This window comes from Zalophus californianus, chromosome 16 (genome assembly GCF_009762305.2).
Source record: "Zalophus californianus isolate mZalCal1 chromosome 16, mZalCal1.pri.v2, whole genome shotgun sequence".
Classification (NCBI taxonomy): domain Eukaryota; kingdom Metazoa; phylum Chordata; class Mammalia; order Carnivora; family Otariidae; genus Zalophus; species Zalophus californianus.
The window spans coordinates 15,304,775-15,331,709 of record NC_045610.1 but is presented as its reverse complement, the minus strand read 5'-3'; the positions used below and the strand labels follow the sequence as shown (position 1 = coordinate 15,331,709).

The following is a 26,935-nucleotide window of genomic DNA, read 5'->3' as shown; positions in this document are numbered from 1 at the left end:
CCTGTGTGTTTGAGAGGCCTGAAGTCATTAAGACAAGACCTAACCTCAAAAACTGGAAGCCAAATAACTTGTGCAGAAGGAATACACAGGAAACTTTGGGTGGTTTGGTTAGAGCAAGATTAGGGCAGATGTGTTAGATTTTGTGGTTTTCAAAAATTTTAATAAAATTTTTTTGTGCTATTTTGATTTTTAGTAGCAAATGTGTGTATAGGATCTAATTAAAACTGACTTATCTGAATACCTCTTAAAAAAAAGAGCAAATATAGTTAAGTAATCTGGGGTGGGCAGAGGAGGAAAAGGGATGAGAAAAACTACTAGAAATTAATAGAGGGAATGAAAACTAATGGGGCCACAGAAATTACCTTCCGCCATAAAGAACTACAAAACTAAGCAAAATACATAAAACAGTATCTTCAGACAACTGACAAATAGGCAACACAGACCATGACCCTTGAGAAAAAGCAAACAAATGAAGTGAGCCCCACAACTGCCCCAGCTTCCTGCCTACTGGCAGTTTCCCAGCTGCACCATACACATGGAAGGGTAACGGAAACAAAGTCCAACGGTCTCACTGAATTGAAGAGACACAGATTAAAATTCAGGAGGCCAAGGCAGCTAGAATTTGTGGGGTACAAGTACTAGAGAGAAGCAAGTTCTCAGAAAGCGACTCCTGGAGATCCATGAAGGGATCTTTTGGCTGAGCACCAATCTGTATGCAGTAAAACTCAAGGTCTAGAAGAACACCCAGAGACTCTTAACTCTAGGGAACAAACTGGGTAGGGGGATGAGGTAACTGGGTGATGGGCATTAAGGATGGCACTGGATGTGAGGAGCACTGGGTGTTACAGACAACTCATGATTAACTGAACTCTACGCCTGAAACTAATGATGTATTTTATGTTGGCTAATTGAATTTAAATGATAATAATAAAAAAGAACGCCACAGATCAGAAAGCTAAACAAGTCCCACAGGTCATAGAAGGTTGCCAACAGTTTGTGTTCCTATCTACTAGAGTAGAGAGACCTTGTCATACATGGGAATTGGGTAGAGCCCCAAGAAAGTTATCAACCTAGCAATGGAGGTACATTAACTCCAGAACAAAGGGTGCTATAGACTTGCCATAACCAAGCTTAAAAGCAAGTCCTAAAAGGATCAAACTAATCCACAAGTTACTGAACTGCACATAACACAATTCTTTTTAACAAAACATAACAAAACCTATAATGTAAAACTCAAAATTTCTAGCATGTAATAAAAAATTACCATCCATGCAAAAAAAATAGGAATGAATTATCCATAATCAGAAAAAACTCGATCAACAGAAACAGACCTAGCAATAACACAAATAATGAAATCAGTAAACAAGGTCCTTACAACAGCTATTTAACAAATCTTGTAATTATGCTTGAATATATAAAGAAAAACATGAACACAGTAAGGGGAGAAAAGATACTAAGTACCCAGACAGAACATCTAGAGATAAAAATTACAGTATCTGAAATAAAAAAAAATACACTAATGGAATTAACAACATTGTAAAATTGCAAAAAAAAAGTAACAGTTTACGTTAATAGAAATGAAGGCAAAGTAAACACTTTTTCAGACAAACAAAAGCAGAGTGTATTCCCTGCCAATAGACTGTTACTACAAGAAATGTTAAAGGAAATTCTTTAAGCAGAATGAAAACACTAGACAGAAATCTGGATCTACACGAAGTAATGGAGAAAACCAGATAAAGTATGTGAGTAAAATGTAAAAGATATTTTTGCTCATTTTATAATTTTTGTAAAAGATAAAGGCTATTTAGAGCAAAATTAGTAACAAACTATTATTGTATTTATAATACAGGTACAGTTAAAACATATGAAAAAATTCTACAAAGAGGGGGGAAATGGAAGTACAGTGTTGTAAGGTTCTCGTACTACATGCAAAGTGATCTTAGTAGTAGACTAATGGGCACAGTAGAGACTGTAGTAAGTCAGAGATGTACAGAGCAACCAAAAAAACACCCCAAAAAACAAAAAAATTCAGGTAGTTACTAAGCAAAGAGTGAAACTAAATCAAACAAAACAAAAAACCCACCCAGGGTACCTGGCTGGCTCAGCTGGTGGAGCATGTGAATTCAAGCCCTATGCTTGGTGCAGAGATTACTTAAAAAAAAAAAACACAAAAAAAACCCGGGGTGCCTGGGTGGCTCAGTCGTTAAGTGTCTGCCTTCAGCTCAGGTCATGATCCCAGGGTCCTGGGATCAAGCCCCAAGTTGGGCTCCTTGCTCAGCAGGGAGCCTGTTTCTCCCTCTCTCTCTGCCCCTCCCCCCGCTAGTATGCTCTCTCTCAAATAAATAAAATAGTTTTAAAAAAAGTGTCTTTGCAGGGGGGCCTAGGTGGCTCAGTCTGTTACAAGGCTGCCTTTGGCTAAGGTCATGATCCCAAGGTCCTGGGATCTAACCCTGTGTTGGGCTCCTTGCTTAGTGGGGAGACTGCTTCTCCCCCCCCAACCACTTGTGTTCTCTCTAAAATAAATAAAATCTTTCAAAGCAAGCAAGCAAGCAAGCAAACAAACAAACAAAAACCATGGGGGGCCTGGGTGGCTCAGTCATTAAGCGTCTACCTTCGGCTCAGGTCATGATCCCAGGGTTCTTGGATCGAGGCCCACACCAGGCTCCCTGCTCAGCAGAAGCCTGCTTCTCCCTCTCCCACTCCCCCTGCTTGTGTTCCCTCTCTCGCTGTCTCTGTCAAATAAATAAATAAAATCTTAAACAAACAGTAGTGGTATATTTGTGTTTACCAGTTACAAAGTCCAGTTCTAACCCTAGCAGTCTCTTGAGGTACATGACATAGCACTCCATTTGGGACACTCCCTTGGTCATCACCTGTATTCAGGTTCACTGCTCCTTGGACAAAATGCTTGTCAGTTTGCATTTTGGTATCAGTGAAATGGCCCCCCACTCCCCTAAGCCTGCTAATAGCTTGGATGAATTCTTGTTGGTTTTCCATCTGCAAGCCAACTATATTTTGCCCAACTTTCAGTCATATTCAACAAAACGTCCTGCCTTTTTATACAATTACAACCTAATTGTTATGTGGGTAATTTTTTCTAAATATTTTAAAGATTCCAGATTTCTGAACTTCAGAAATTCTTCCATGCTCAAAAAATACAATTTTCTTGAAAAACATCATGTGGCTTTACGCTAAAAGACTGGATGTCTTATTTATTTATTAGAGCATATGCGCACATGCAGGAGCACAAGGGGGGGGCGGGGGAGGCAAGAGGCAAAGGCGGGGCGGGGGGGGGCGGCGGCAGCAGAGGGAGAAGAGAGACAAGCAGACTCCCTGCTAAATGCGGAGCCTGACACGGGGCTTGATCCCAGGACCCTGGGTTCATGACCTAAGCTGAAGTCAGACCCTTAACAGACTGAGTCACATGCCCCAAGGCTTGAATGTCTTTTATTTTTTTTAAGATTTTTTATGTATATTTTGACAGAGAGAGAGAGAGAGACAGCGAGAGAGGAAACACAAGCAGGGCGAGTAGGAGAGGGAGAAGCAGGCCTCCCTGCTGAGCAAGGAGCCCGACGTGGGGCTCGATCCCAGGATCATGACCCGAGCCGAAGGCAAACGCTAAACGGCTGGCCACCCAGGCGCCCTTGAATGTCTTTTAATAAAGTGAACTGTCTCTGAACAACCCCTTCCGAAAACAAAACAAAACAACCCCAAAACAAAAGAGATGGACATGAAAGAGGAAATAAATAAATCTACAATTGGAGATTTCCAAGACTCTTCTCTCAGTAATTGATAGAAGTAGACCAAAAAATCATTAAGGATATAGAAAGACTTGAACAACACAATCATTCAATCTGACCTGACATCTATAAAACACTACCCAACAGTAAGAATACAGATTCTTTTCAAGTATACATGAGACAGTCACCAAGACAGACCTTATATGCTAGACCACAGAACAAGTCTTAAGACATTTGGAAAAACTAAGATCATACAAAGTATGTTTTCTGACCGTAACGGAATTACACTAGCAACTAATAACAAAAATACTTGGAAACCCCTCAAATATTTTTAAATTAAATATCATACTTCTAAAAAACATATGGGTGAAATAAAAACTCTCAAGGAGAATTAGAAAATATTTTTAACTGAATGAAAATAAAGACACGACTTAACAAAATTTCATTTGTCCAAACCCACAGAAAATACACCACCAAGAGTGAACCTGACGGTAAACTACGGCCTTTGGATGATTATGATACGTTGGTGTAGGTTTATCCTTGGTAAAGAAGGTACCACTCTGGTGAGTGGTGTTGATAATGGGGGAGGTTGTGCATGTGTGGGGGCAGGGAGTATATGAGAAATCTCTGTCCCTTCCTCTCAAATTATTATAAATCGAAAATTGTTCTAAAAAATTAAGTCTAGGGGTGCCTGGGTGGCTCAGTCGGTTGAGCATCTGCCTCCGGCTCGGGTCATGATCCCAGGGTCCTGGGATCGAGCCCCGCATCAGGCTCCCTGCTCTGTGGGAAGCCTGTTTCTCCCTCTCCCAGTCCCCCTGCTTGTGTTCCCTATCTCTCTGTGTCTCTCTGTCAGATAAATAAAATCTTTTAAAAAAATAAAAAATAAAAAAATAATAAAAAATTAAATCTAAAAATAAATAATGTGAAATAGAAGTCAAAACAAAACCCCCAAAGTTTTGTTCTGAGAGAGAGAGAGAAACACAGAGACAGAGAAATACATCTACTGCCAGGTACAGATGTTCTCTTGAGGTCTGTCCCTCTGGCTTTATTTTCTTTTTCATTTTTAAAAGATTTTTTTTATCCATTTAGAGAGAGAGAGGGCACCTGGATGGCTCAGTCGGTTAAGCGGTGGCCTTCGGGTCAGGTGATGATCCCAGGGTCCTGGGATCCAGTCCCGCATCAGGCTTCCTGCTGAGTGGGGAGTCTGCTTCTCCCTCTCCCTCTGCCCCTAGCCCCCTTCTCTCTCTCTCAAATGAATAAAATCTTCAAAAAAAAAAAAAAAAAGTATTTAGGGGCGCCTGGGTGGCTCAGTTGGTTGGGTCTCTGCCTTTGGATCCCAGGGTCCTGGGATCAAGCCCCGCGTCGGGCTCCCTGCTTTGCGGGGAACCTACTTCTCCCTCTGCCTGCCAATCCCCCTGCTGTGTGTGCTGTCAAATAAATAAAATAAAGTCTTTAAAATATATATATTTAGAGAAAGAGAGATAGCGAGAGAGAGCACAAGTGCAGGGGGTGGGGGGAAAGCATGCTCCCTGCCCAGCACGGAGCCTGACATGGGGCTCGATTCCAGGACCCCAGGAACATGACTAGAGCTGAAGGTGGACGCCTAACAGACTGAGCTGCCCAAGTGCCCCACCCAGGCGCCCCTGTCCCTCTGGCTTTAGACTTCAAGTCATCTGGACATGCAAAAAGGGACTCCCCGGTGAGAGAAGCACAGTAGGAAGGCAGGCAACCAAGCAGGAAGGTAGCCATAAGGCCCTTCCGAAACTGAAGCTAAGAAAGCTGCACTTGGGGCGCCTTGGTGGCTCAGATGGTTGAGCGTCTGCCTTTGGCTCAGGTCATGATCCCAGGGTTCTGGGATCGAGCCCCGTGTCAGGCTCCCTGCTCAGCGGGAAGCCTGCTTCTCCCTCTGTCTGCCACTCCCCTTGCTTGTGTTCTCTCGATCTCTGTCAAATAAATAAATAAATAATCTCAAAAAAAAAAAAGAAAGAAAGAAAGCTGCACTTTATAAGTCAGATTATCTACATCCATCTCTGTTTTCCTTCTGTTATTCCTGGCCCTCACCAAAACCTTGCTTAAATGTCCCAGCCTTATTTTATAACCACTACTAGGACTGAAGGGAACGGTCCTGTCTCCAAGCTTGGGCTAGTGTGCTACATTATACCTAAAGCAAGAATGACGAGAGGATCTAAAGTGGCAGTGGCGGCAATGATTCCAAGAGTCCAAGGAAGAAGGAAATTTTAGAGGACAAGAATAGGGCCTTAAGGTCCAGCCATCTCTTACCCTACTGGATATTTCCCTCTATTATCAATCTTGGAAGACCAAGAAATTTTATTCCAAGTACTTTACCTAACCACACCTCAGGAAATAAATTCCAGTATTTTATTATCTGATCATAATTCCTGATCCCTGTAATTAATGACAGTAAATGTTTATTAAGCAATTTATTGAATAATATAACTTACTATATACATTAATTCTCACAAAAGCCCTCTGAGCTAGATAACACATTCAGTATGCCCAGTTTTTATAAAGTTTTGAGGGAGACAGAGAGAGAAGCAGACTCCCCACTGAGAGGGAAGCCCTGGCTTGATCTCACAACCCTGCGATCATGACCTGAGCCAAAATCAAGTCAGAAGCTTAACTGACTGAGCCACCCAGCTGCCCCTCAGTATCTGCCCCCACCCCCTTTAAGATCTTATTCATTCATCTGAGAGACAGACCACAAGCAGGGGGAGAGGGAAAAGCAGATTCCCCGCTGAGCTGGGAGCTTGACAAGGGGCTCGATCCCAGGACCTTGAGATCACAACCTAAGCCAAAGGCAGATGCTCAACCATCTGAGCCACCGAGGGACCCCTCCCCATTTTTTAAGAAGTTTAATTAAGTAATCTGTACACCCAACTCAGGGCTCAAATTCACAACCCTGAGATCAAGAGTTGCATGTGCTTCCAACTGAGCCAGCCAGGCACCCCATCATCAGTATCCCCACTTTATGGAGAGAACTGAGGCCCAAAGTGGGTGACATGTCCAAAATCACACTAGCTATGTGATAGAGCTGTGATCTGAACCTGACTGGACTACAGAACCTGTGCTTCTAACCGCTTCTAAACTGTTTCTCTAACCTCTGATACTACTCAGGCTCTCACCTCTCACGTATCTACTCCTTTGATCCCTACACTTTCTTCCAAGGCCTTTGGCCTCTTCTGGTCTCTTCCCACCCCCCACCCACCCCCCAAAACAAATCCAGGATCCCACAGGGGCGAGCATTCTGCATTCCCCTGCATCCAATCCCTTACCACTCCACAACAGTCCTCTGGCAAACCCCAATCCTGAATCACCTCACCGCTATGATGTATCCACTTTGCCCATCCTGTCGTTGAGTAGCTAAGTGTTTCTGGGAAGAACTCACACTCAAGAGTTGTCCTGGTTTTCTTGAAAACCACCTGGAACACAGTTTCTTCAACAATCCTATAATACCTTTACCCTTGTGCTCAAGTCCAATCCAGGCAAAACTGAAAAATTCGAGATTTACTGTAATTTCCCACTCAACTTTAATTCGCACCTATCCAGACCTCTTTTCTTTTAGGATCAGAAGATGTTTCCCTCTGCTTGCCCTTTATTGTACCCCCACACTCAACTTCTTGGAACACTGCTCCATCACTTACCACACTGGTCTGCTGCACCCTGAACTGCCCCTGACTCCTTCCTAATGGGAACATCCTTAAGTCAATCCCCTTTAAAAATAGCACCTTGACTTAGATCTCCCTCTAGGTGGCACCTGATGTCCTTCTTCCTCTTACTCCAGCTCTGGCAAGTTGCCAGTCCTTGCTGTCTCCACTCCCTCACTTCCCATAAAGCCTCACCCACTGCAATCTGGCTTCTATCCCCACTATTTCTGAAACAGCTCTTGCTAAGGTCACCAATGACGTCCTGACTGCCAAATCCAATGGATACTTTTCAGGCCTTATCTAACTAAAACACTCTTAGGCAACTGACACTGTTAAATGCCCGCCCCAATTCCTGACATCCTTGGCTCTGATGACCCGGCATTCTCCCAGTCTGGCCACGCTGCTGCTAACAGTGTTTCCTATGGTTCCAAATTCATCCCTCTGCTCTTTTCTTTCCTTACGCTTGACCTGGACAATCTTGCTCACTCTTGAGCTTTAAACCACCACCTTCATGCTGACAGATTCCTAAATCTACATCTTCCACCCAGATATCTTCTTCAAGCATCAGACTGTAAAATATCTCATTTGGACATCCTATAGGTGCCTCGAAATTACCCCTCACTGCTCCTTCTCACCTCATTTCTCCCTCAAAAACTTAAAGCTCAAAGAATTTTTCAGCAAATCTAAGAGACCATCAATTTAAGAGGCATCACTAAGGGGGGAAACACACACACGTACATATATACTTATCTTGGAATGGAAGAAATAGATGCCTGCCAAACACCTCCAGCTGGATGTTCTCAGAAACCTCAAACTTGTTACATCCTAAACTAAATCCATTTATCTTCCCTCCTAAACCTGCTCTTCTTCCTGTACTCTTCCAGTTGGTAGTGCCAGTATCTACTTAGTCAGCCATGCCAAAAACTGTTATTTCCCTTTCCCTCTGGCATCCCACCAAAATAAGGCTCTGCTGACTTTCCCTGCTAACTACTTATCAAATCTGCTCCCGTCTCCTCACTGCTCTCATTACTGTCATCAGGAATTCAGAAGTCCCCAAACCTGATCTCCCACCCCATTCCTCTAAACCCATCCCCCCCACAGCTACAAGAGTGAATCACCTAACACAGAAATCTGGAAAGGTCATTTCTACACCTAAGACCCTCACAGGATTCTTAACAAGACATGCAATACCCTCCAGCATCTGGCTCTTGCTTATCTATCCAGCCCCTATTTCTTAACAGTCCCAACTCCACAACCATACTCTATCAATAAACCTGAACCTTGTATAGCCCCACACATATCATGCTAGTTACCTCTCCAGACATAAGGCTGAAGGAATACCCTCCCCCACCTGCCTCATCACGTTACTTCTTCCAGGAAGTCTTTCCTCTCCCTCCCCCAGACTGGGCTAGAGTCATTAACTTGAGTCTTCTCACAAATTCCCAAATAATACCACAGCTCTACAAACACTACAACCTGTTAGCAGTTCTCTTGTCCATGGATCTGTCTCTCCAACTAGGTAGGCCAGCTCAACAAGAGCAGAGACTCTATCTTACGTGTAGTGTGTGCAGAGCCTTGAACACAGTAGTTATCAACAAATACCAATAGACTGAATGAGTTATATAATTATTATTTGGCCCCTGGAGGGAATAAACCAACCTAAAAAGAAAAACTTTTCTCTTGTACTACACCCCCCAAAAAACATGAGATATTTTAAGTAAGAAAGACTAAGATAATGGGCGCCTGTATGACTCAGTTGGAAGAGCATACAACTCTTGATCTTGAGGTCAGGAGTTTGAGCCCCAAATTAGGTGTAGAGATTACTTAAACAACTAAGAAAATGTATCCTTAACAAAAGCATTGTTTGGAGGACAGCCTAAAAAGAACCTGGCATTTCCCTCTCTTTTTGGCATTACTGATGCTCTTCAGAGCGTCAGCCAAGACGTTATGTGCACCATTACGGCAGCATGGAAAGACAGCAGGAAGAGCAGGGTGGCTTTTTAAACCTTACGGAAACTTAAGTATACAGAGCTAACAAATCCCCAGATTATTCTTTCTCAATTCCAGCTGAAGGCAGCTGGGCCTTTGGAAGCAACTGAAAGGGAAAATAAACACTGAGATAGCTAGTTATACTTGCTTTTTAACATACATTATTGTTGGTTAAAAGAGCAACTATATGAATAAATAATAAAGCCCCTGGTAAGATACAAAAAATGAAAAAAAAATTTTTTTTTAAAGATTTTATTTATTTATTCATGAGAGACAGAGAGAAAGAAAGAGAGGCAGAGGGAGAAGCAGGCTCCCAAGGAGCAGGGAGCCCGATGTGGGACTCGATCCCAGGACTCTGGGATCATGACCTGAGCCGAAGGCAGATGCTTAACCATCTGAGCCACCCAGGCGCCCCCAAAAATGAAAATTTTATTCAAATTAAAGAATCCAACTTCTGTTCTTACCTTAATTTAGAGTCATCACAACTATGCAGAACTAGGCTGCACATTCCCTACAAGGTATTCTCAGAAAGTACCTGAGTTGATTTGACACTCTAAGCTGCTATACCATAAAGCGTGGAAACTAGTACACTGAGAAAAGCTGGGAAGAAACAAGAGCCAACGAGGGGAAGAGTTAAAAGGGATGGGAGATGGACAGAGGACATGAGGCAAGCTAGGGTTGACTGCCTTATATACCTTGGTGAAGGTGGTAGAGCCAGAGGCCATCAGAATCTGACGCACACGGTTGTGGAAGCGCTGCATTGACTCATCATCCACACGCAGGAAACACTGAGCTGTCCGCTCCTTAGTAACCTAAATCATAAGGTCAAGATTAATTTGTCTCTGATACTGCCGCAGAAGCAAGGACCAACTCTGACCCCCACCCCCCACTAACCCCTACCCACCCAACAAGGCTCAATCGACCAATAATGAAAAGGTGTGATGGTGTTCCGCACCCCTGCGTACCCCAGAGGTACAGGGGTGGTAATGCTAATCCAAGCCCCCTTTCCAGACTGTACCTCATTCTGTAGGTTCCAGACCCCATCCTTGTGGGTGAACTCCTCATAGCTGGTACGGCATTTAGGTAGGATGCGGCACTCAAAGCCACACATGTTGAACAGCAGGTTGGGGTTGTCCTTACTGTACACAGACACGAAGCTGTTCTCCCACTGAACTGTAGTCACTGACCGTGGCAGACGGTTCTTGATGTCCCAGAACACTGCCCGACCCCTGCTCACAGAGAACATATAGTCACATCAGTCTCCTAGAACTTGAAGGAACTTCCCTCAGAAGGCCAGACTCGCAGTATTCTAGGACAGTACACTCCTCCAGCCCAGGACACAACCTCATAAATTCCCTCTAACTGTTCTCTGAGTCCCTCAGGCTAATGTCTTTCCAGCTCCTGCAGTCCCAATTTAGACTCACAAGTTGACATCATGCTTCATGAGGCGCATGCGGGCATCTCGGGGCCAGCACTTCTTATTATTATAGCCAACGATATTTTCATTGTTGGGGTCAGGATGCTCTGTCAGGTAACGCTGGATCAGGTCCCGAGCCTCATCTGCTGTGAACCTATACCAGGCAAGATGCATTGCTGAGACTGAAATAACCTGGGACCTCATAAGACCTATAGCTCTGCAGATAAAGCCCACCTCCAACCCCCACCCTACTCATAGGACTTCATTCTGTTTTAGAGCCCCAACCCTGCAACAAGTCAACTAAGGTACAAGAGCTTCGTCCAGAGGCTGGGCATATGCCTCAATGCAAGAATAAGAATCCCGGCAAGCCATTACCTGAAGAAAATGTGGATACGATCAATGTATCTGCAGAAGAGACGGATGGGGTGGGCAGCCTCAGTGGCTATGTCCTGGAAACTGAGAAAGTCATTTGGCATCTGAGGGGGCCCAGCCATCTCACTGGCCCGGTGCAGTCCCAATACCAGCAGATCCATCACCAAACCATAGTACTGCACGATGAATGAGGCAAACTGCAGGCCTCTAATGATCCCATAGGAATTTGTATGGTTCATGTCCTAGAAAGAAAGATTTACAACTCTGAACAATTCTTAACTCATGGCCATGTCCCAGGTCTCTCTAGGGCCTATCCTCTTTGGTCCTCCCCTCAGCAAATCCTACCTCAGGGAGCCAGACACACTCCCCGATTCCTTGATACCCTCCCCCCAAGACACACCTTATAGTTTATGACGACATTGTTCTTGGCTGTCATGTAGTCAGCTATGTTGTGGTCTACAATGAGTCGCAGCAGCCTATTAAGCAGGGTCAAGTCGATCTTTTCATACATCTTCTCAAAGCGCGATTCCAGCATGACATTGCACTCACCCTCACTTGTCTCCCACACATCCTGCAGATTATTGATGCCTGAGGAGTAGGCAAAACAGGTCTCCAGCAGGTTAGAAATTCCAAGGCTAGTGCCTGCAGTACCCATCACAACCCATAACCTTGTCTCACTCCACTCATTCTAAGAGTGGAGTGAGACAAGACTCACTTGTAAGAGTGTCGGCTTTGCTTGGTTTAACATCAACACTACGACCTTGGCACTATGCAGCAAGAGAATAAACTAATTCTACTGCCTGGATGAGAATTTTGATGTAGAACTCAGTTCACCTCAAATCAACCCAATTCACCTCATTCGCCAAGGGCAAAGCCAGAAAAACTTTACCTTGGCACCACTTGTAAACAAGCAGAGGAGGTGGTTCTGTGTCAGCAGGCTTGATCCAAGGTGGGAAAAGGCGGCGCTTGTCAGCTTCATACCACAGGTACTGGTCCAGGTAGGCATCAGTGATTTTCTCCAGTGGTTCCACATCATATACTGGCACCAGGTGGCTATAGAGATCCATGAACTCAATGCCCACCTGTGGGACAAGGAAGCTGGCTTACTTGGATCCACCAATCGCCTGAGGCAACCCACTACACCCTGGGGGCCTTGAAAGAATAGCATAGCCAATAGAAAACGTGGGGGGCAGCTTACTCACTTCTTTAAAGGCTCTCTGTGTGAGGAGGTGACGCTTGATGCGGGACAATGCCTCATGGGGGTTGTCATAGGCTTGCTCGATCAGACCTAGCTCCTCCCTCTGAGACTGGTTTAACCGAGACTTCACACTGACAAGGAAACGGGAAAGATGAATGGGAAAACCAATAGGAAGCCAAACCCAGAAAGGACTGAGGCTAAACCGCCTTCCTTTGGACTCTGACAAGGATGCTGTTCTTCCCGCTCTCATCTTTCCAAAGGAATCCACCTATTCTACTCACCTGTAAGCTTCCTTAAGCCGCTCCAAGGCCAAGATGAGCAACTTGGTGTCATGCTTGTAGGAGAGTGGGGGGAATGGGATGGGTGAGAACCTCCGGCTCTCCAACCAATGCACAGTGGTGGTATACACGGCCACCGCTTCCTCCGCTGTGATGTATGGCCCATCCTGCAAAACAGACATGATAATCAGCCTCCCACTGTAGCCTAATCCCTACAGATAAGGCATGGTCCCAACTCTGCAGTGTATCCCTCTGCCCACTCCCCACGTCCAGCCTAGCCTCAGCTGCCTAACCTTCAGGTAGTTGTGCTGTCGCTCCTGTTCTGCCTTCAGATACAGCCGAGTGAGGCGGCCCAGGTTCTTTTTGCAAACAGTCTTATCCACTGTGGCTCCACGGCGGATCCGTTCTCGGTTGTAGTGGGCAGTGTTGGTCCACCAATCAGCCTTGGCCTTCACATATCGAAGGATCATATTCTCGATAGGTGTTGGCAGCCCAGGTACCTGAAAGTACAAAAGGCACAATGAGAAAGGGATAGCAACCACACAGCTCCGAAATGGAGCCCAGGAGTGATAATCCTACCCCCAGAAAGATGATGTCCATGTCTTCTCGGAGTTGGGGCGACACCCACCTTCCAGGGAATGTTGGCCTTCCAGCAGCGCCAGGCTTCACTGAGGTGCTGCAGGATTGTCCGGGCCTTGTTCTGTTTGATTCCCTCAGGCATCATGTCCAGAATATCATGCATCACGGCTGCCCGAAGCTCAAGGTCAAAATGCGACTCCACTCGCTGCTTTGTAACAGTCTTTGCCACCCCCTTAGAGTGTCGGCCTAGGAGTGAAATTGATTAAAAGCACAATTCAATGAGTCTCTACCATCATGCCCCCTCATTAACCACAGTTACACTGAAATCAAAAAGTATAAACAAAGTGTCCATATGCCCAGCATATGCAAAAAAGACAAGCTATCTCAAGACATTCACAACTATGCCTCTGAGAAATTTCCATTCTGCAAATGCAAGATAGCCTCAAGGCCCCAGAGAGGAGCCCAAAAAACAGAATAGTAGGTCAGATTCACTAGAGAATGGGACCTCTTAAGAGGCAATCCAGCAGGAAGGGATTCTCAGTCTCAAACAAGAGCAGGGGATAGAATGGGAACATATGATCTACCCGTGAAGCGATAATAAAACACAAGCCGGACACAGAAAACCACTCACCTTCAAACTGTCGGGCAAGGAGGTTGCCCAGCCACCGCTCCAGCAAAGGGGTGATGCCACGCATAAAAAACAGCCAGACCCGCCAGCCAGCAGCCCAGAAGCCACAGCCAGGGCCCTTCCCTACAGGACCCTATGGTCCCAAGCAGAAATCAAGAAGATAAGTTAGCAATTCATTTAGAGAGCAATAGAAAACTGCACACAGAACACATCTTAGACAACAGAGGGGAAAAGAGGCAAAACTCTGGGACCTCAACATCTAAAATGGAGTAAATGAGAAAATTCTAAGGCAGAAACCAGTAACTGAGATTCCCTATTTAAAAGCAGCTTTCAGGACGCCTGGGTGGCTCAGTCGGTTAAGTGTCTGCCTTCGGCTCAGGTCACGATCGTAGGAGTCCCGCATCGGGCTCCCTGCTCACAGGGAGTCTGCTTCTCCCTCTGCCTGCCATTCCCCCTGCTTGTGCTCTCTCTAGAAAATAAATAAATACAATCTTAAAAAAAAAAAAGGCAACTTTGGGGGGAAGTATTACAATTCACAAAGTGAGGGCAAGCAATGATACTTGTAGAGCCTCTCTCTAACTCGGTCCAGGAAAAGAGCCCTGACTAGACCTGAAAATTAAAATGGATCTGAAACTCAGGGTCCGGAGATGGAGATTGGCATCAGGCTTCACGCTCAGCGTGGAGATTCTGCTTAAGATTCTCTCCCTCCCCCAATGAACGAAGGAATGAATGAATGAACTGGATGGAGAAAGTGAGAGTACGAGGGCGGGGTCCCACCGTGTTGAAGCGGTAATAGATGAGATGCTTCAGGTCCTTGCACATGCGAATCTGCCGCATCAGCTTGTATTTGTACCGGTACATGCCCGTCAGCTGCCCCACGTGAGCAAAGATATACTGCAACCCATCTGCCAGCTGCAACACAATGACCCCATCGGGCTTTAAGCTAGAGCCAGCTCCACGATCAGCGCAGGCTTCATTCAGCTTCCCTACTTGGGGCGGGCATCAGGGATACCTGGCCTCACCTGGAAGGCATCCACATTGCCCAATCGATACTGCACGTGACTGTCCACCACCAGCTTAGTTAAACGCAGAACTTCTCGACACAAATGAAAAGCATTCCCGAAACGAGATTTCTTTCTTTCCTGGAGAAGGTGCCAAGAATAGAAAAAACATTAACCAGCAATGGTCCCGACTGGATCGATGCCTTCCTCAGAGGACAGAGCAAAACCAGTCCATCCCTCAAGCCCAGAAGACTGTTAAGGTACAATGCACACACCTTGGTGGTGAGGGTCTTGACAGGTTTAAGATTGAAGTTGTAATCCAGGTGCAGATAGTTGAGGTTTTTACGGTGAATGAGAAGGTTGAGCATGTTGTAGCCCTGGCGGCAAACCTGCAGCCCCACCTCCACCCAGTCCAGCTTCGTGGACTGAAAGAATTTGGTGGCTTTGAAGGAGCGAAACAGGTACCTGGGGTGGGAATAAGAGGGAAAGGGAGAGTTAGCTTCCTGGTTAGCTCTGGAACAAAAGAAGTCTGAGCAATGACCCTCAGGCACCTCACCTCTTCTTTTGGGCTTTAGGGGGCCGGTGCTTCAGGGCATTCAGCACATAGTACTTCAGCAGTTTCTGGTATGAGACCCTCACTTTCACAGGCTGCCCAGCAGGACAATGCTCCCGATACCTGGGAAAACAAGACAACTAGAGCTAGCCCATCGCTCCCTCTAATCACTCTGGGAAAGGCTGCATGCCCACCCAGTTGGGAGTCTTTTCTTCTATACACCCACTACCAACCCCTAAGGTAGTCTTACCAGTTCTTGACAAGGGGGATGTCCAGGGCCCGGCGGGTGCGACCAGAGCGTAGGTTGAAGGGCCGTGGGGCCCAGAGCAGGGCAATACCATTGGCTGTATTGTCTGTGTAGAGGGGTGTGTCTTTCAGGAAGGGCTCCACAAACTCTGGGAGCTCAAACTCCTCATCATCATCAGGCAAGGGTTCCTGGCTCTGAAAGAAGAATGCCCCAAAGGTTCAGCTCCCAGTGAACTGGGAAGAGAATTGGGATGAGAGGGAAACTCTCTGGGGCCGAGCACAGTGGCTCCATCTACCATGGAAACTGGACTGCCAGACAAGAGAAGCCCTAAAGGGCCAGGGCAAAAGGGGCCAAGGGAGCAAAGAACAAGCCAGGACCAACCAGGAAAGCAAGCATCACTCCTCACACCCCAACGGGCTCACCACCAAAGGCCTCCCAAAGGAGCCTCAATACCTTAAGTAAACACAAAAACTATGCTAGGTTAAGAAGGTCTGTAAAGAACACTGTGGAACATGGGTAAACATCAAAAACATTATTCCAAGTGTAAAAGGCCAATCACAAAAGACTACATACTGTTAAGATCCTATTTATATAAAATCTCCAAAACAGGCAAATCTACAGAAAAACTAGGAGATGCCTAGGCAAGGGAGGTTTGAGGGAAACAGAGTGACTGCTAATGGTATGGGGATTTCTGAGATGATGAAAAGGTTCAAAAATTGCCTATGGGAATGGATGAACTACTCTGTGAATAAACTAAAAGCCACTGAATTGTACAATTTAAATGAGTGAGTTGCAGGTGTATGTGAACTGTATCTCAATAAAAGGATTGTAAAAAAAGCCGTAATGCACACAGACCATAATATACTATATACAAAGTGCCAATCACAGAAACCCAGATTATACCAATAAGTTAGTTTGAGCCAAGCGCTGAACGGTCAAATTAGCTTAAAGCTCAAGCGGAACACTAAACAGAATGACAAACATGTCTCCCGTAGCTGAATTTTGACCTAGTAACACTTTTTTCTTTACCTAGTAACACTTCAGCCACGGTCAGGAAATTTCTCTTCAAAGAGCTAAGGTCAGGGGCACCTGGGCGGCTCAGTCGTTAAGCGTCTGCCTTTGGCTCTGGTCGTGATCCCAGGGTCCTGGGATCGAGCCCCACATCGGGCTCCCTGCTCAGCAGGGACCTGCTTCTCCCTCTGCCTACTCCCCCTGCTTGTGCTCTCTCTCACTCTCTGACAAATAAATAAATAAAAACTTCAAAAAAAAAAACAAAAAAAACTAAGGTCAAATGTTCCTTCTCACCTTGACGGAGTGCCTGTGAGAAATTGGGTTGATCAAAGGATCAAAGTAGAAAGCTGGGAGATCGGGATCCTCAGTTTTGATGAACACAACATTAGGAGTGTGGTACCTAAAATGAAAGAAGAGTAAGCTCAGGTTCTCCCGCCTTGGCCCAACCCTCTCTTTTCCCCCATCTTTGCTGTAGCTCTCACCAGGTCAGGTGGACATGGTGTGGAAGATTGTTGTACAGATAAGGAAAAGCAATCTTGTATTCAGTGCGGATAGGCTGCCGGATGATGATCTTGTTAATATCATTGAATTCATTCCAGTCTTCATCCCTAGGGTACAAAATAAAAGATGAGCAGACTAGTTGGGGAGTTTGGAAACTACAACAGGATCTCAAGGATCAAGATTAGATTTTATTCAACCCAAGGTGCCTATAATCCCTAATATCTCCAACTTACTGGAGATTGATGTCTCGAACAAGAGGTTCAAATTTGGGGCCTCCAGGAATGGCCATATTGAGTGCCTTGGAGGTAAAGAAGGCCTTTAGATCAAACAGATAGAAGTAGTTGTCATCTACCAAGTCTGTCAGGAGCTGATTGGCCAGGCGGTAGAGGGTGGACATCATGGGCAGTGTGAATTGCCAGCGCTGGTAAGTGGAGCCATTCACATACCTAGGAAAAAAAGACAGTCCTATGTCATACCTAGCCAAGCCATTGCTCACCCAGGATTCCTTCTGGATTTCCAAAACTCTCACAGGAGCAGTAACTCCAACCATCATCACTCACTTCCGGCTGTCCCTCAATGGCTGGTGGTCATAGAACCAGTCCAACACAGGGGCATCCTCCTCAGGGTCCAGCTCTAGCTGAATGGCCTCCAGTGGTTCAACATCTAGGATGTTGTCAGCATAGTCCAAAGGTGGCTCCTCATCATCAAAAGGGGGGAAACGCATCCTTTTGAAATGCCTCCGGTCTCTTTTTTCTCGACGCATCATAATCCACATTGACCTAAAAGTCAGCAATGTCACACTATGGTTTCCACCCACTGCCCCCAACCACCACCACCACCACCACCACCACCACCACCTGCACCACCACCAACAACAACTATATTCCAGCCTTTCTCACCCCCACTGGGAGATGTAGACAGGTTCAATGACCCAGGGAATCTCATTGACAAAAGAAATGGCTCCAGTGATGTGGTACAGCACAGGCACGTCCCGAATCTGCTCCCAAGGCATAGGCATGTTCTCCAGGAGTTTGAGGACTGCATGGGGCATGTACTTGAGGGCACTGCAACATTAGGGAGAGAGAATTATAAATGACAAGGTGTTCTGCTACCTGTGCCATGCAGAGAAGCTGCATGGTATCACAGTACCGCATTCCACAGAAAAGCCTGCCTTACAGTCTAAACTCTCAAACTTAGCACACAGGCCCTCCTTGACCAGGAACACTGTCCATCCCCCCAAGTCTCCCCCCACCCTCACTCTCCAATTGTGCCACTCTTCCCCTTATACTTCACAGTCCCACAATATTGGGTTTCTGTCCCTCTATATCAACAGCCGTCCCTCTAAAAACAGCTTTTGGACTACTACACATTCTATACTCTCTGTACCCTCCCGTAAAAAATAATACTCATATTTCATCATAACCATTTTTCTCATGTCTGTCATGCCACTAGACCATAAGATCCAGAAAGGCCATTATTTTCTATTCATTGCTATATCCCTAGCACCTAGCACAGTTCTCATAAAACATTTTTTTATAAACAAAACATCTACGGCTATTTTTTTTTAAATAGCTTATCTTAGACCAATTTATTAAGTGGCTAACATTTCTGCATCCAAATGGAGAAGAGATTTGCTAAGGCACTCACACCTGTCTTCACTCAGCTTGGGGCCACAGAAAAACAAGAGTATAGAGGCCGTAGGAGTTAACTATCCTGAACCTCAGAATTCTGCTCACTGAGGAGTTACAGGCAACAAGAACATAGTGTCCTGTTATGGGTTTCAACCCATTTAAAGATAGGGACATCTTATCACAGCTTCAATAAATTAGTGCCAGGTCAAGAAAAAAAATTAGGGCAATCAAGAGAGTAAAGGAAGATCTGAAAATTATCACAGAATCCTAGGTTTTTCTTTTCTCTTCTAACCACCAACAGGGGCTGTCATAGAGGATTCCTGTCCCAAAATGATAGAGCAGCTATCCAGGACAGGGAGACGCAAAAGGGGCCAAACTCCAAATGATATAATTCCAAGAGGTGCCTTACCCCAAGTAGACCCTTTTGTCATGGCGAAACTTCCTGTTGGTCATGTCTCCATGGTCTCGAATGATCTTTCTAACATGTTCTGGGGGCATGTCTTCCTTCTGAGCATCCACAAATCCAAACTTCCGCTTTTCCGCATAGCGTTTGGCCTGTAATTGCTGCCATTTTCGGGCTACAAAGACACCTCAGTTTAAACAACTGCATACCCTTAGCCTAATCATCCCCACCTCCTGACCCAGGGTAAGCCCGGGTCAGGATGTATGAGTTAGGGGTGGGCACACAGCAGGAGCACTCTCTTATCTCACTCTGCTTTACTCTTTCCTTTATCACATTTGTGACTGTCCAACACTTTTGTTACAGATTCTTAAGTTTTTTTATTGTCTACCTCCCTCCCTACAACTTAACCCCTGTCAGGGCAGGGTTTTTTTCATTGCTTATTGTGTCCCCATGGCTTGGATCAGCGCCTGCAAATAACAGACATCTTATTTTTTTTTAAGATTTTATTTTTTTGACAGAGACAGAGAGCACAAGCAGGGGGAGCGGCAGGCAGAGGGAGAGGAAGAAGCAGGCCGAGCAGGGAGCCCAATCGGGGCTCGATCCCAGGACCTGAGGCGAAGGCAGACGCTTAACCGACTGATCCACCCAGGGGCCCCAACAGACACCTTTAAACACTTAATTAGATGAAAAAATAAATGGGACTGTAAGTGAGTTGACACCTAATGCTCTGACGCTTGCCAAAACAGGGAAAGGAGTCAAACCCGCTACGCGCACGCGCACACCCGCCCTAAGCCTGCGGGCCCGCAGGCACCGCTCCCGCACGCGTTCTTCACCTTTCTCTTGCAGCTTCTCCTCCGACATGTAATCTGGCAATGGGGCTAGAGGGCCGGGCACCGGGTTACCCGGCCCTCGATAAGGAAATACTCCGGCCATTCCCGGAGAATCTGGGAGACAGAGAAAGAAAAAAATTAACGAGCAATAGGGCCGAGCCTAGCAGGAAGGCGTCGACACCCCCGGCCTGCAGTCCCGTTTTGCTGAGTTCGCCCAGCCCGGCCCCTCCCAACCTTCCGGTCATCCAGCTGGACCCCATCACGCCTCCCGCAGCCCAGCCCTTTAAGCCCGCAACGCACCCCCACAAGCCCTCACACAGAGCGCCGCTTTCTTCGCAAAGCAATGGCGGCAAACCTACGTCCGCCGCGCGTTCCCAATGCCGGGAAGTACGCAACTCTCGTTCAGAAGTTGATCCAATAGGCGCCCGTATGCTCAAACGGATTAGAGAGCTCACCAATTAGACTTGCAGATAGGGCCAGGGAGGGCGGGTCCATAGGCGGAAAGCTTAAAACGCAGGAGGGTGGGGTCCGGTGGGCGCAAGCCCCGCCTCCACCTTTTTCAGCTGTCCTGGGGCCCTGTAGTAGATGGGCCTTGCCTTACGGTCCGCGACTGGGGGCCATCAGACTACGACAGACCTTATTTTTGAAAAATAAATTTGTTCAAATCTGCGCATTACACTGTGTCTAGTTTCGTAAGTGTAGACTTGAGGTCGGCTAGCTCCGAGTCCATCAGTCCTTTGTTCGTTCGTACATTCATTCATTAAGCCTTCATTTACTGAGTGCCCCGTATGTTTCAGAGGCTGGAAATGCAACAGGAGAAAAAGCCAAGCTCATGGAGCTCATAGGGAACGGGGAGGCCTAGCAACCCAGGATCTTACAATGCAATGTGTTGGGAGTTGGGGGCAGGGCATTTAACCCTGCCCGTGAAGTCAGAGTTAGACAATGAACCTGGAAAAATAAAAAAGCCTTGGGGAACAACTTTGCTCGGTGTCTTTACCACTCCGCCTCTGTTCCATTTCTTCTCTCTCTGGCAATGATTGCATTATGGAGTATACAGTGGACACCTTATAAATGCTTCTTGTTTCCCTCAGGTTCTGCCTGTCTTACTGCCTGAATGGTGCTCCATCTCCTGCCATCGTTGTTTCACTTTCTCTCTCATTCTATCCTAACAACTTTATTTATTTATTTTAAGCTTTCTTCATTTATTTGACAGAGAGAGACACAGCGAGATAGGGAACACAAGCGGGGGGAGTAGGAGAGGGAGAAGCAGGCTCCTGACCGAGCAGGGAGCCTGATGCGGGGCTCGATGCGGGGCTCGATGCGGGGCTCGATCCCAGGACCCTGGTATCATGACCTGAGCCGAAGTCAGACGCTTAACGGCTGAGCCACCCAGGCGCCCATATCCTAACAACTTCAAATCTGACTTAGTCAACAGGTAAGTTTGTTTGAACTCACACAGTTTACTGTGGAGGAATTGTAACTGATACAACCTCTCAATCTGGCTAAGAACTTAGGACTCAGAGGTGAAATAATAGAGAAAAATGCAAGGAAGAGTTCAGGCAAGGGCTGGCTGGTGCGGAGATTCACACAGGTCACAGAAGGAAGAGGAGCATTAGTAAAGATTTGATGGAAATGGGTGGGTGTGAAGGATTTGATGGAATAAAGAAAGAGGAAAGAAAAAGGAATCCCAAGTGGTAGAAACTGCTAGAGTTGGAGTTTAGAAAGAGGAACCAATATGGCAGCTCTGAAAACAGCCAATCAGACAGGCAACAATAGAAATTCCACCATCATTATTATTATATTCATCATTGTCATTGTCATGAAGTCCTTCCACCTGTATAAGGTTTACTTGTGTGCCCGGTATTGTTCTAAACCCTGGTAATATCCTACTATTGTCTATGGTTTTGTTAAAAGTACTAATGTCGATTTCTGGTTTTGATTTTTCTGCTATGTCATGTAAGAAGTTCCCAAGTGGGTGAAAGGTACATGGGAACTCTCTGTACTATTTCTTTTTCTGTTTCCAAGATCAAGTCCTGAGCTGAGATCAAGAGTAGGACACTTAACCAACTGAGCCACCCAGTCACCCCTCTTTTTTTTTTTAAGATTTTATTTTTAAGTAATCTCTACACTCAACGTGGGGCTCTAACTCACAACCCCGAGATCAAGAGTCGTGTTCTTCACTGACTGGAGCCAGCCAGGTGCCCCTGTACTATTTCTAAACAGTATTATTGAGATATAACTTGCATTCCATAAAATTCATCTGTTTAAAGTATACAGTCCAATGATTTTTAGCATATTTATAGAGTTGTGCAATTATCATTACTATCTAGTTCCAGAACATTCTCATTATCCCAAAAAGAAACCTTGTACCCATTAGCACTCACTGCCCAATCCCTCCGACCTCCTACTCCTCAGCCCTAGGCAACCACTCATCTACTTTCCAAGTCTATAGTTTTGCCTGCTCTAGACATTTCTTATACTTAGTACCATACAACAGTGATCTTTTGTGACTGGCTTCTTAGCATGTTTTTGAGGTTCGTCCTCAAAATATTCACACGTACACACACATACGCATATATACATATACATATATATGTATATAAATCTTTGGAGAAATGTCTATTCAGATCCTTGGCCTATATTACAATTGTGTTGTCTTTTTATTATTGAATTCTGGAAGTTCTTTATCCTAGATACAAGTCCCCTGTCCTTGGGGCACCTGGGTGGCTCAGTTGGTTGAGTGTCTGCCTTCAACTCTGGTCATGATCCCAGGGTCCTGGGATTGAGCCCCATGTCGGCTCCCCCGCTCAGCGGGAGCCTGCTTCTCCCTCTCCTCCTTGCTCATGCTCTCTCCGTCTCTCTCTCAAATAAATAAATAAAATCTTAAAAAAAAAAAGTCCCCTGTCCTTTATTTGCTATGCAAAAGTTTTCTTTCATTCTTAGGGTTATTTTTTCATTTTCTTGATGGGTTCTTTGGAGATCAAAGGTTTTAATTTAAATAAGTTCAACCTATCAAATCTTCTATTGCTTATGATTTTGGTGTCAAATCTTAGAAACCATTGCCTAATCCAACCTACAAAGATGTACTTCTGTGTTTTCTTCTAAGAGTTTTATAGTTTTAGCTCTTACATGTAGACCTATGATTCACATTCAGTTAATTTTTGTGGGTGGTCCGAATGCTTTCCTTTGCATGTGGATATTCCGTTGTCCCAGTACCATTTGCTAAAAAGACTATTTTTTTCAGTTTTGGATTGTCTTGGCCCCTTTGTCAAAAATCAATTGACCATTTGTTTGTTTCTTGACACTGTTTTATTCCATTGATCTATATGTTTATCTTTATGCTCTCTGTGCCATTTTTGCAATTTTAATGTGAGCTTAAAATCATTTCAAAATAAAAAGCTAAAAATAAATAAACTAATTTAATCCTCGAAACAACCTTAGAAGGTAGTTATTATTATTATACCCATTTTACTGATGAGAGACCCAAGCTCAGAATGATTGAGTAATCTGCCTCGGATCACATGGCTAATTACACAAAGCATGTGTCAGGTTTTGTCTAACAACATTATATGCGTTAGTTCATTTAATTGTCACAATAATCCAACAAGGTAGCTGCTCTCTTTTTTTTAAGATTTTACTTATTTAGGGATGTCTGGGTGGCTCAGTCGGTTAAGCATCTGCCTTTGGCTCAGGTCACGATCCCAGGGTCCTGGGATCGAGCCCCTCCTCGGGCTCCCTGCTCCACGGGGAGCCTGCTTCTCCCTCTCCCTCTGCCTGCTGATCTCCCTTCTTGTGCTCTCTCTCTCTGTCAAAATAAAATCTAGGGAAAAAAAAAGATATCATCTCACCATAAGCAACTGTATCCAGAACATATGGGGTTTTTTTGTTTGTTTGTTTAGTAAATTCTGCCCCCAACATGGGGCTTGAACTCATGACCCTGAGATTAAGTGTCGCATGCTCCAGCAACTGAGCCAGCCAGCTGCCCCTGGAGCTTATGTTCTTAAGCATACTGCTATATCATCTCTAAGAAGCATAATATTGGATGGGAAAATCTGGTCTAAGCTGTAGTTGGTCTTGAATTCCAGAGCTTTGGCACCATTTTGACTCTGCCAGTAATTTGATCTATTTGCCAATGTTTTCCAAGCTTTTTCTCTTAAAGCTGGAAAACATTTTTGTAAATGGAATAACTTACAAATGAAGAAACTTTAAGACTTAAAGAGTTAAGAACTTCTCTTAAGGTCTCTTAACTGGTCAAACATAGTCTGAGTTAGTCTGATGAAGCTCAGTTGAGTAGCAAAGTGACAAAGCTGAGAACAGATCTGAACAGAAAATATTACCTGTCATTATTATGGACCATTCATTACATCCAAACCAGTCTCCTCATTGTTTATGGAGTTTAAAACTGGACTTGGAGGGGTGCCTGGTCGGCTCAGTCAGTTGGGCATCTGCCTTTGGCTCAGGTCGTAATCTCAGGGTCCTGGGATTGAGCCATGCTTAGGACTCCTGCTTCTCCCTCTCCCTCTGACCCTCCTCCCCCCCACTCATCTTCTCTCTCGTGCTCTCTCTCTCACAAATATACAAATAAAATCTTAAAAAAAAACTGGACTTGAAGGTGACTGTGGCTTATATAAATGAAGGAGTCCTCTGGCTAGAAATACACAAGTGTTGAGTCTGGAAGCTAAGGTTAGATATTCAATCAACAGACCAAAGCTGATACTAAAGCCATAAAAAGAATGACCGAAAGTCAGAGGAGGAAGCCCAGAGACACAGTCTAGAACAGGAGGATGCCGGAAAAAGCCAGGGAAGTAATAGCTGGAAAGGTTGGGAGAGGCCCACAGGAAGGAAGAGCTTCAAGAAAAGGAAGCCCTCTACCGTGTTAGATGATGCAAGAAGTAGAGGAGGACAGAGAAAGGACGTGATCTTGGCAAGAAAGAATTCTCTGAGCGAGGAGAGCAGTTTCAGAAGAATAATGGGACAGTAAGGTTCCTGGTTGCCAAGGAGGTTCATAAAACAATGAAGACAATGGGAATCAACCATTCATTTGAAAATTTAGGTGTAAAAGAAAAACAAGAATTTGGACTGTAGCAAGAGGGTTAAGAGAAATTGAGATAAGGAGGAAGGTAGATTAGAGTCATAGAAGTGGCAGAGGGGTGCCTGGTTGGCTCAGTCAGTTGAGCGTCCAACTCTTGGTTTCGGCTCAGGTCATGATCTCAGGGTCGCAAGATCAAGGAGTGGCAGGCTCCAAGCTCAGCAGGGAGTCTGCTGGAGATTCTCTCTCTTTCCTTCTCCCTCTGCCCCTGCTTGCACACACATTTCTCTCTCTCTCAAAATAAATAAATAAATCTTTTTAAAAAATCGTTTATGTGTACATATGGGATAAGATAGCATAGAGCATACACATTCTATTAATGGCAATTTCCCAGGTTCAATATTATAATTATGTAAGATGTAATCGTCGGTATAAACTGGGTGAAGGTATGTGGGACCTTCCTGTATGACCCTTACAGCTTTTATGAATTTATAATGATTTCAATATAAAAAGTTTACAAAAAAAAAATCTTGTAAAAAGGGTGCCTGGGTGGCTCAGTCGTTAAGCGTCTGCCTTCAGCTCAGGTCATAATCCCAGGGTCCTGGGGGGATCGAGTCCCGCATCCGGCTCCCTGCTCGGCGGGAGGCCTGCTTCTCCCTCTCCCGCTCTCCCTGCTTGTGTTCCGTCTCTCACTGTCTGTCTCTCTCTCTGTTAAAAATGGATAAAATCTTTAAAAAAAAAATCTTGAGCGCCTGGGTGGCTCAGTTGGTTAAGCGGCTGCCTTCAGTTCAGGTCATGATCCCAGGGTCCTGGGATCGAGTCCCGCATCGGGCTCCCTGCTCAGCGGAGAGCCTGCTTCTCCCTCTCCCTCTGCCTGCCTCTCTGCCTACTTGTGCTCTCTCTCTATCTCTGTCAAATAAATAAAATCTTTAAAAAAAAAATCTTAAAAAAAAATCATAGGGGTGCCTGGGTGGCTCAGTTGGTTAAGCAACTGACTTCAGCTCGGGTCATGATCCCGGAGTCCCAGGATCAAGTCCCGCATAGGGCTCCCTGTTCAGTGGGGAGCCTACTTCTCCCTCTGACCCTCCCCCTCCCTCATGCTTTCTCACTCTCCTTCTCTCTCTCAAATAAATAAATAAAATCTTTTAAAAAAAATCATAGAACGGGCAAAGACATCAAAGATTATCTTGTCCAAAGTCCTATACAATGCAGTAAGTCTTTTCAAAGCATACATACACTTAAAGATTTATTTCTACAAAAGTTTAACACACACCTCCAGGTGCTGGCCTTGCCAGGGTGCCAGGATACAGAAGACAGCCAACCAGACAGAGGCTATCCCTGCTGGGAGCTTGCATTCTAGATGGGGATATTAAATAGTTACTTATACAGTTAATGTTTTTGGTTTCAGTTTTTACAAAGTTATACAGTCTCATAGAATTTGTTACAAAGAACAGCTGCCTAATGTTCCCTCTGCCCATTTCTCCCTCTCCAAAGAAAACCACTTTCACCAATTTTAGCCGATCATTTTGGCGTTTATTTTCATATCTCCAAATAAATGTGTAATGCTACCTTTTTTAAGTAGGCTCAACGCCCAACATGGGGCTTGAACTCAGAATCCTGAGATTAAGAGTCACATGCTGTGCCAGCTGAGCCAGCCAGGTGCCCCTGTATTGCTATTGTTGATCTTTTGCTTTCAGAGATTTACTTACTTCCCACTACAGAAGATGGAGATCCAACTCTCCCCCCTAGCTTCCCAAATATATGTATATCCTTCCCACTACCATTCTCCCAATCTGGTTATTGAATAATTTTGGATTTATAAGCAGTGCTTATGTAATTGTGCATGTAATAACAATAGCTAGC

General features: G+C 45.1%; 1 protein-coding gene across 2 annotated transcripts in view; it reads right to left on the bottom strand.

The window, feature by feature from the left end:
• The window catches only part of PRPF8 (pre-mRNA processing factor 8), a 32,925-nt gene extending 12,498 nt beyond the window's left edge, over positions 1-20,427 (bottom strand). Inside the window, exons 1-24 of one of the 2 annotated variants that reach the window (XM_027625764.1) lie at positions 20,344-20,427; positions 20,047-20,157; positions 19,220-19,388; positions 18,079-18,243; positions 17,740-17,958; positions 17,413-17,625; positions 17,161-17,286; positions 16,973-17,078; positions 15,671-15,861; positions 15,424-15,543; positions 15,143-15,332; positions 14,889-15,008; positions 14,644-14,778; positions 13,870-13,999; positions 13,288-13,484; positions 12,953-13,159; positions 12,663-12,826; positions 12,386-12,512; positions 12,073-12,265; positions 11,584-11,771; positions 11,187-11,425; positions 10,819-10,965; positions 10,413-10,623; positions 10,090-10,206 (exon numbers count right to left, since the gene is read on the bottom strand). In XM_027625764.1, the coding sequence (XP_027481565.1) occupies positions 10,090-10,206; positions 10,413-10,623; positions 10,819-10,965; positions 11,187-11,425; positions 11,584-11,771; positions 12,073-12,265; positions 12,386-12,512; positions 12,663-12,826; positions 12,953-13,159; positions 13,288-13,484; positions 13,870-13,999; positions 14,644-14,778; positions 14,889-15,008; positions 15,143-15,332; positions 15,424-15,543; positions 15,671-15,861; positions 16,973-17,078; positions 17,161-17,286; positions 17,413-17,625; positions 17,740-17,958; positions 18,079-18,243; positions 19,220-19,388; positions 20,047-20,146 (3,774 nt within the window). In that variant the 5' untranslated portion in view covers positions 20,147-20,157; positions 20,344-20,427. The remainder of the gene's footprint in view (positions 1-10,089; positions 10,207-10,412; positions 10,624-10,818; positions 10,966-11,186; positions 11,426-11,583; positions 11,772-12,072; positions 12,266-12,385; positions 12,513-12,662; positions 12,827-12,952; positions 13,160-13,287; positions 13,485-13,869; positions 14,000-14,643; positions 14,779-14,888; positions 15,009-15,142; positions 15,333-15,423; positions 15,544-15,670; positions 15,862-16,972; positions 17,079-17,160; positions 17,287-17,412; positions 17,626-17,739; positions 17,959-18,078; positions 18,244-19,219; positions 19,389-20,046; positions 20,158-20,343) is intronic. The other variant, XM_027625765.1, reaches the window with a different exon arrangement.
• Between the last annotated feature and the right edge of the window lie 6,508 nt (positions 20,428-26,935).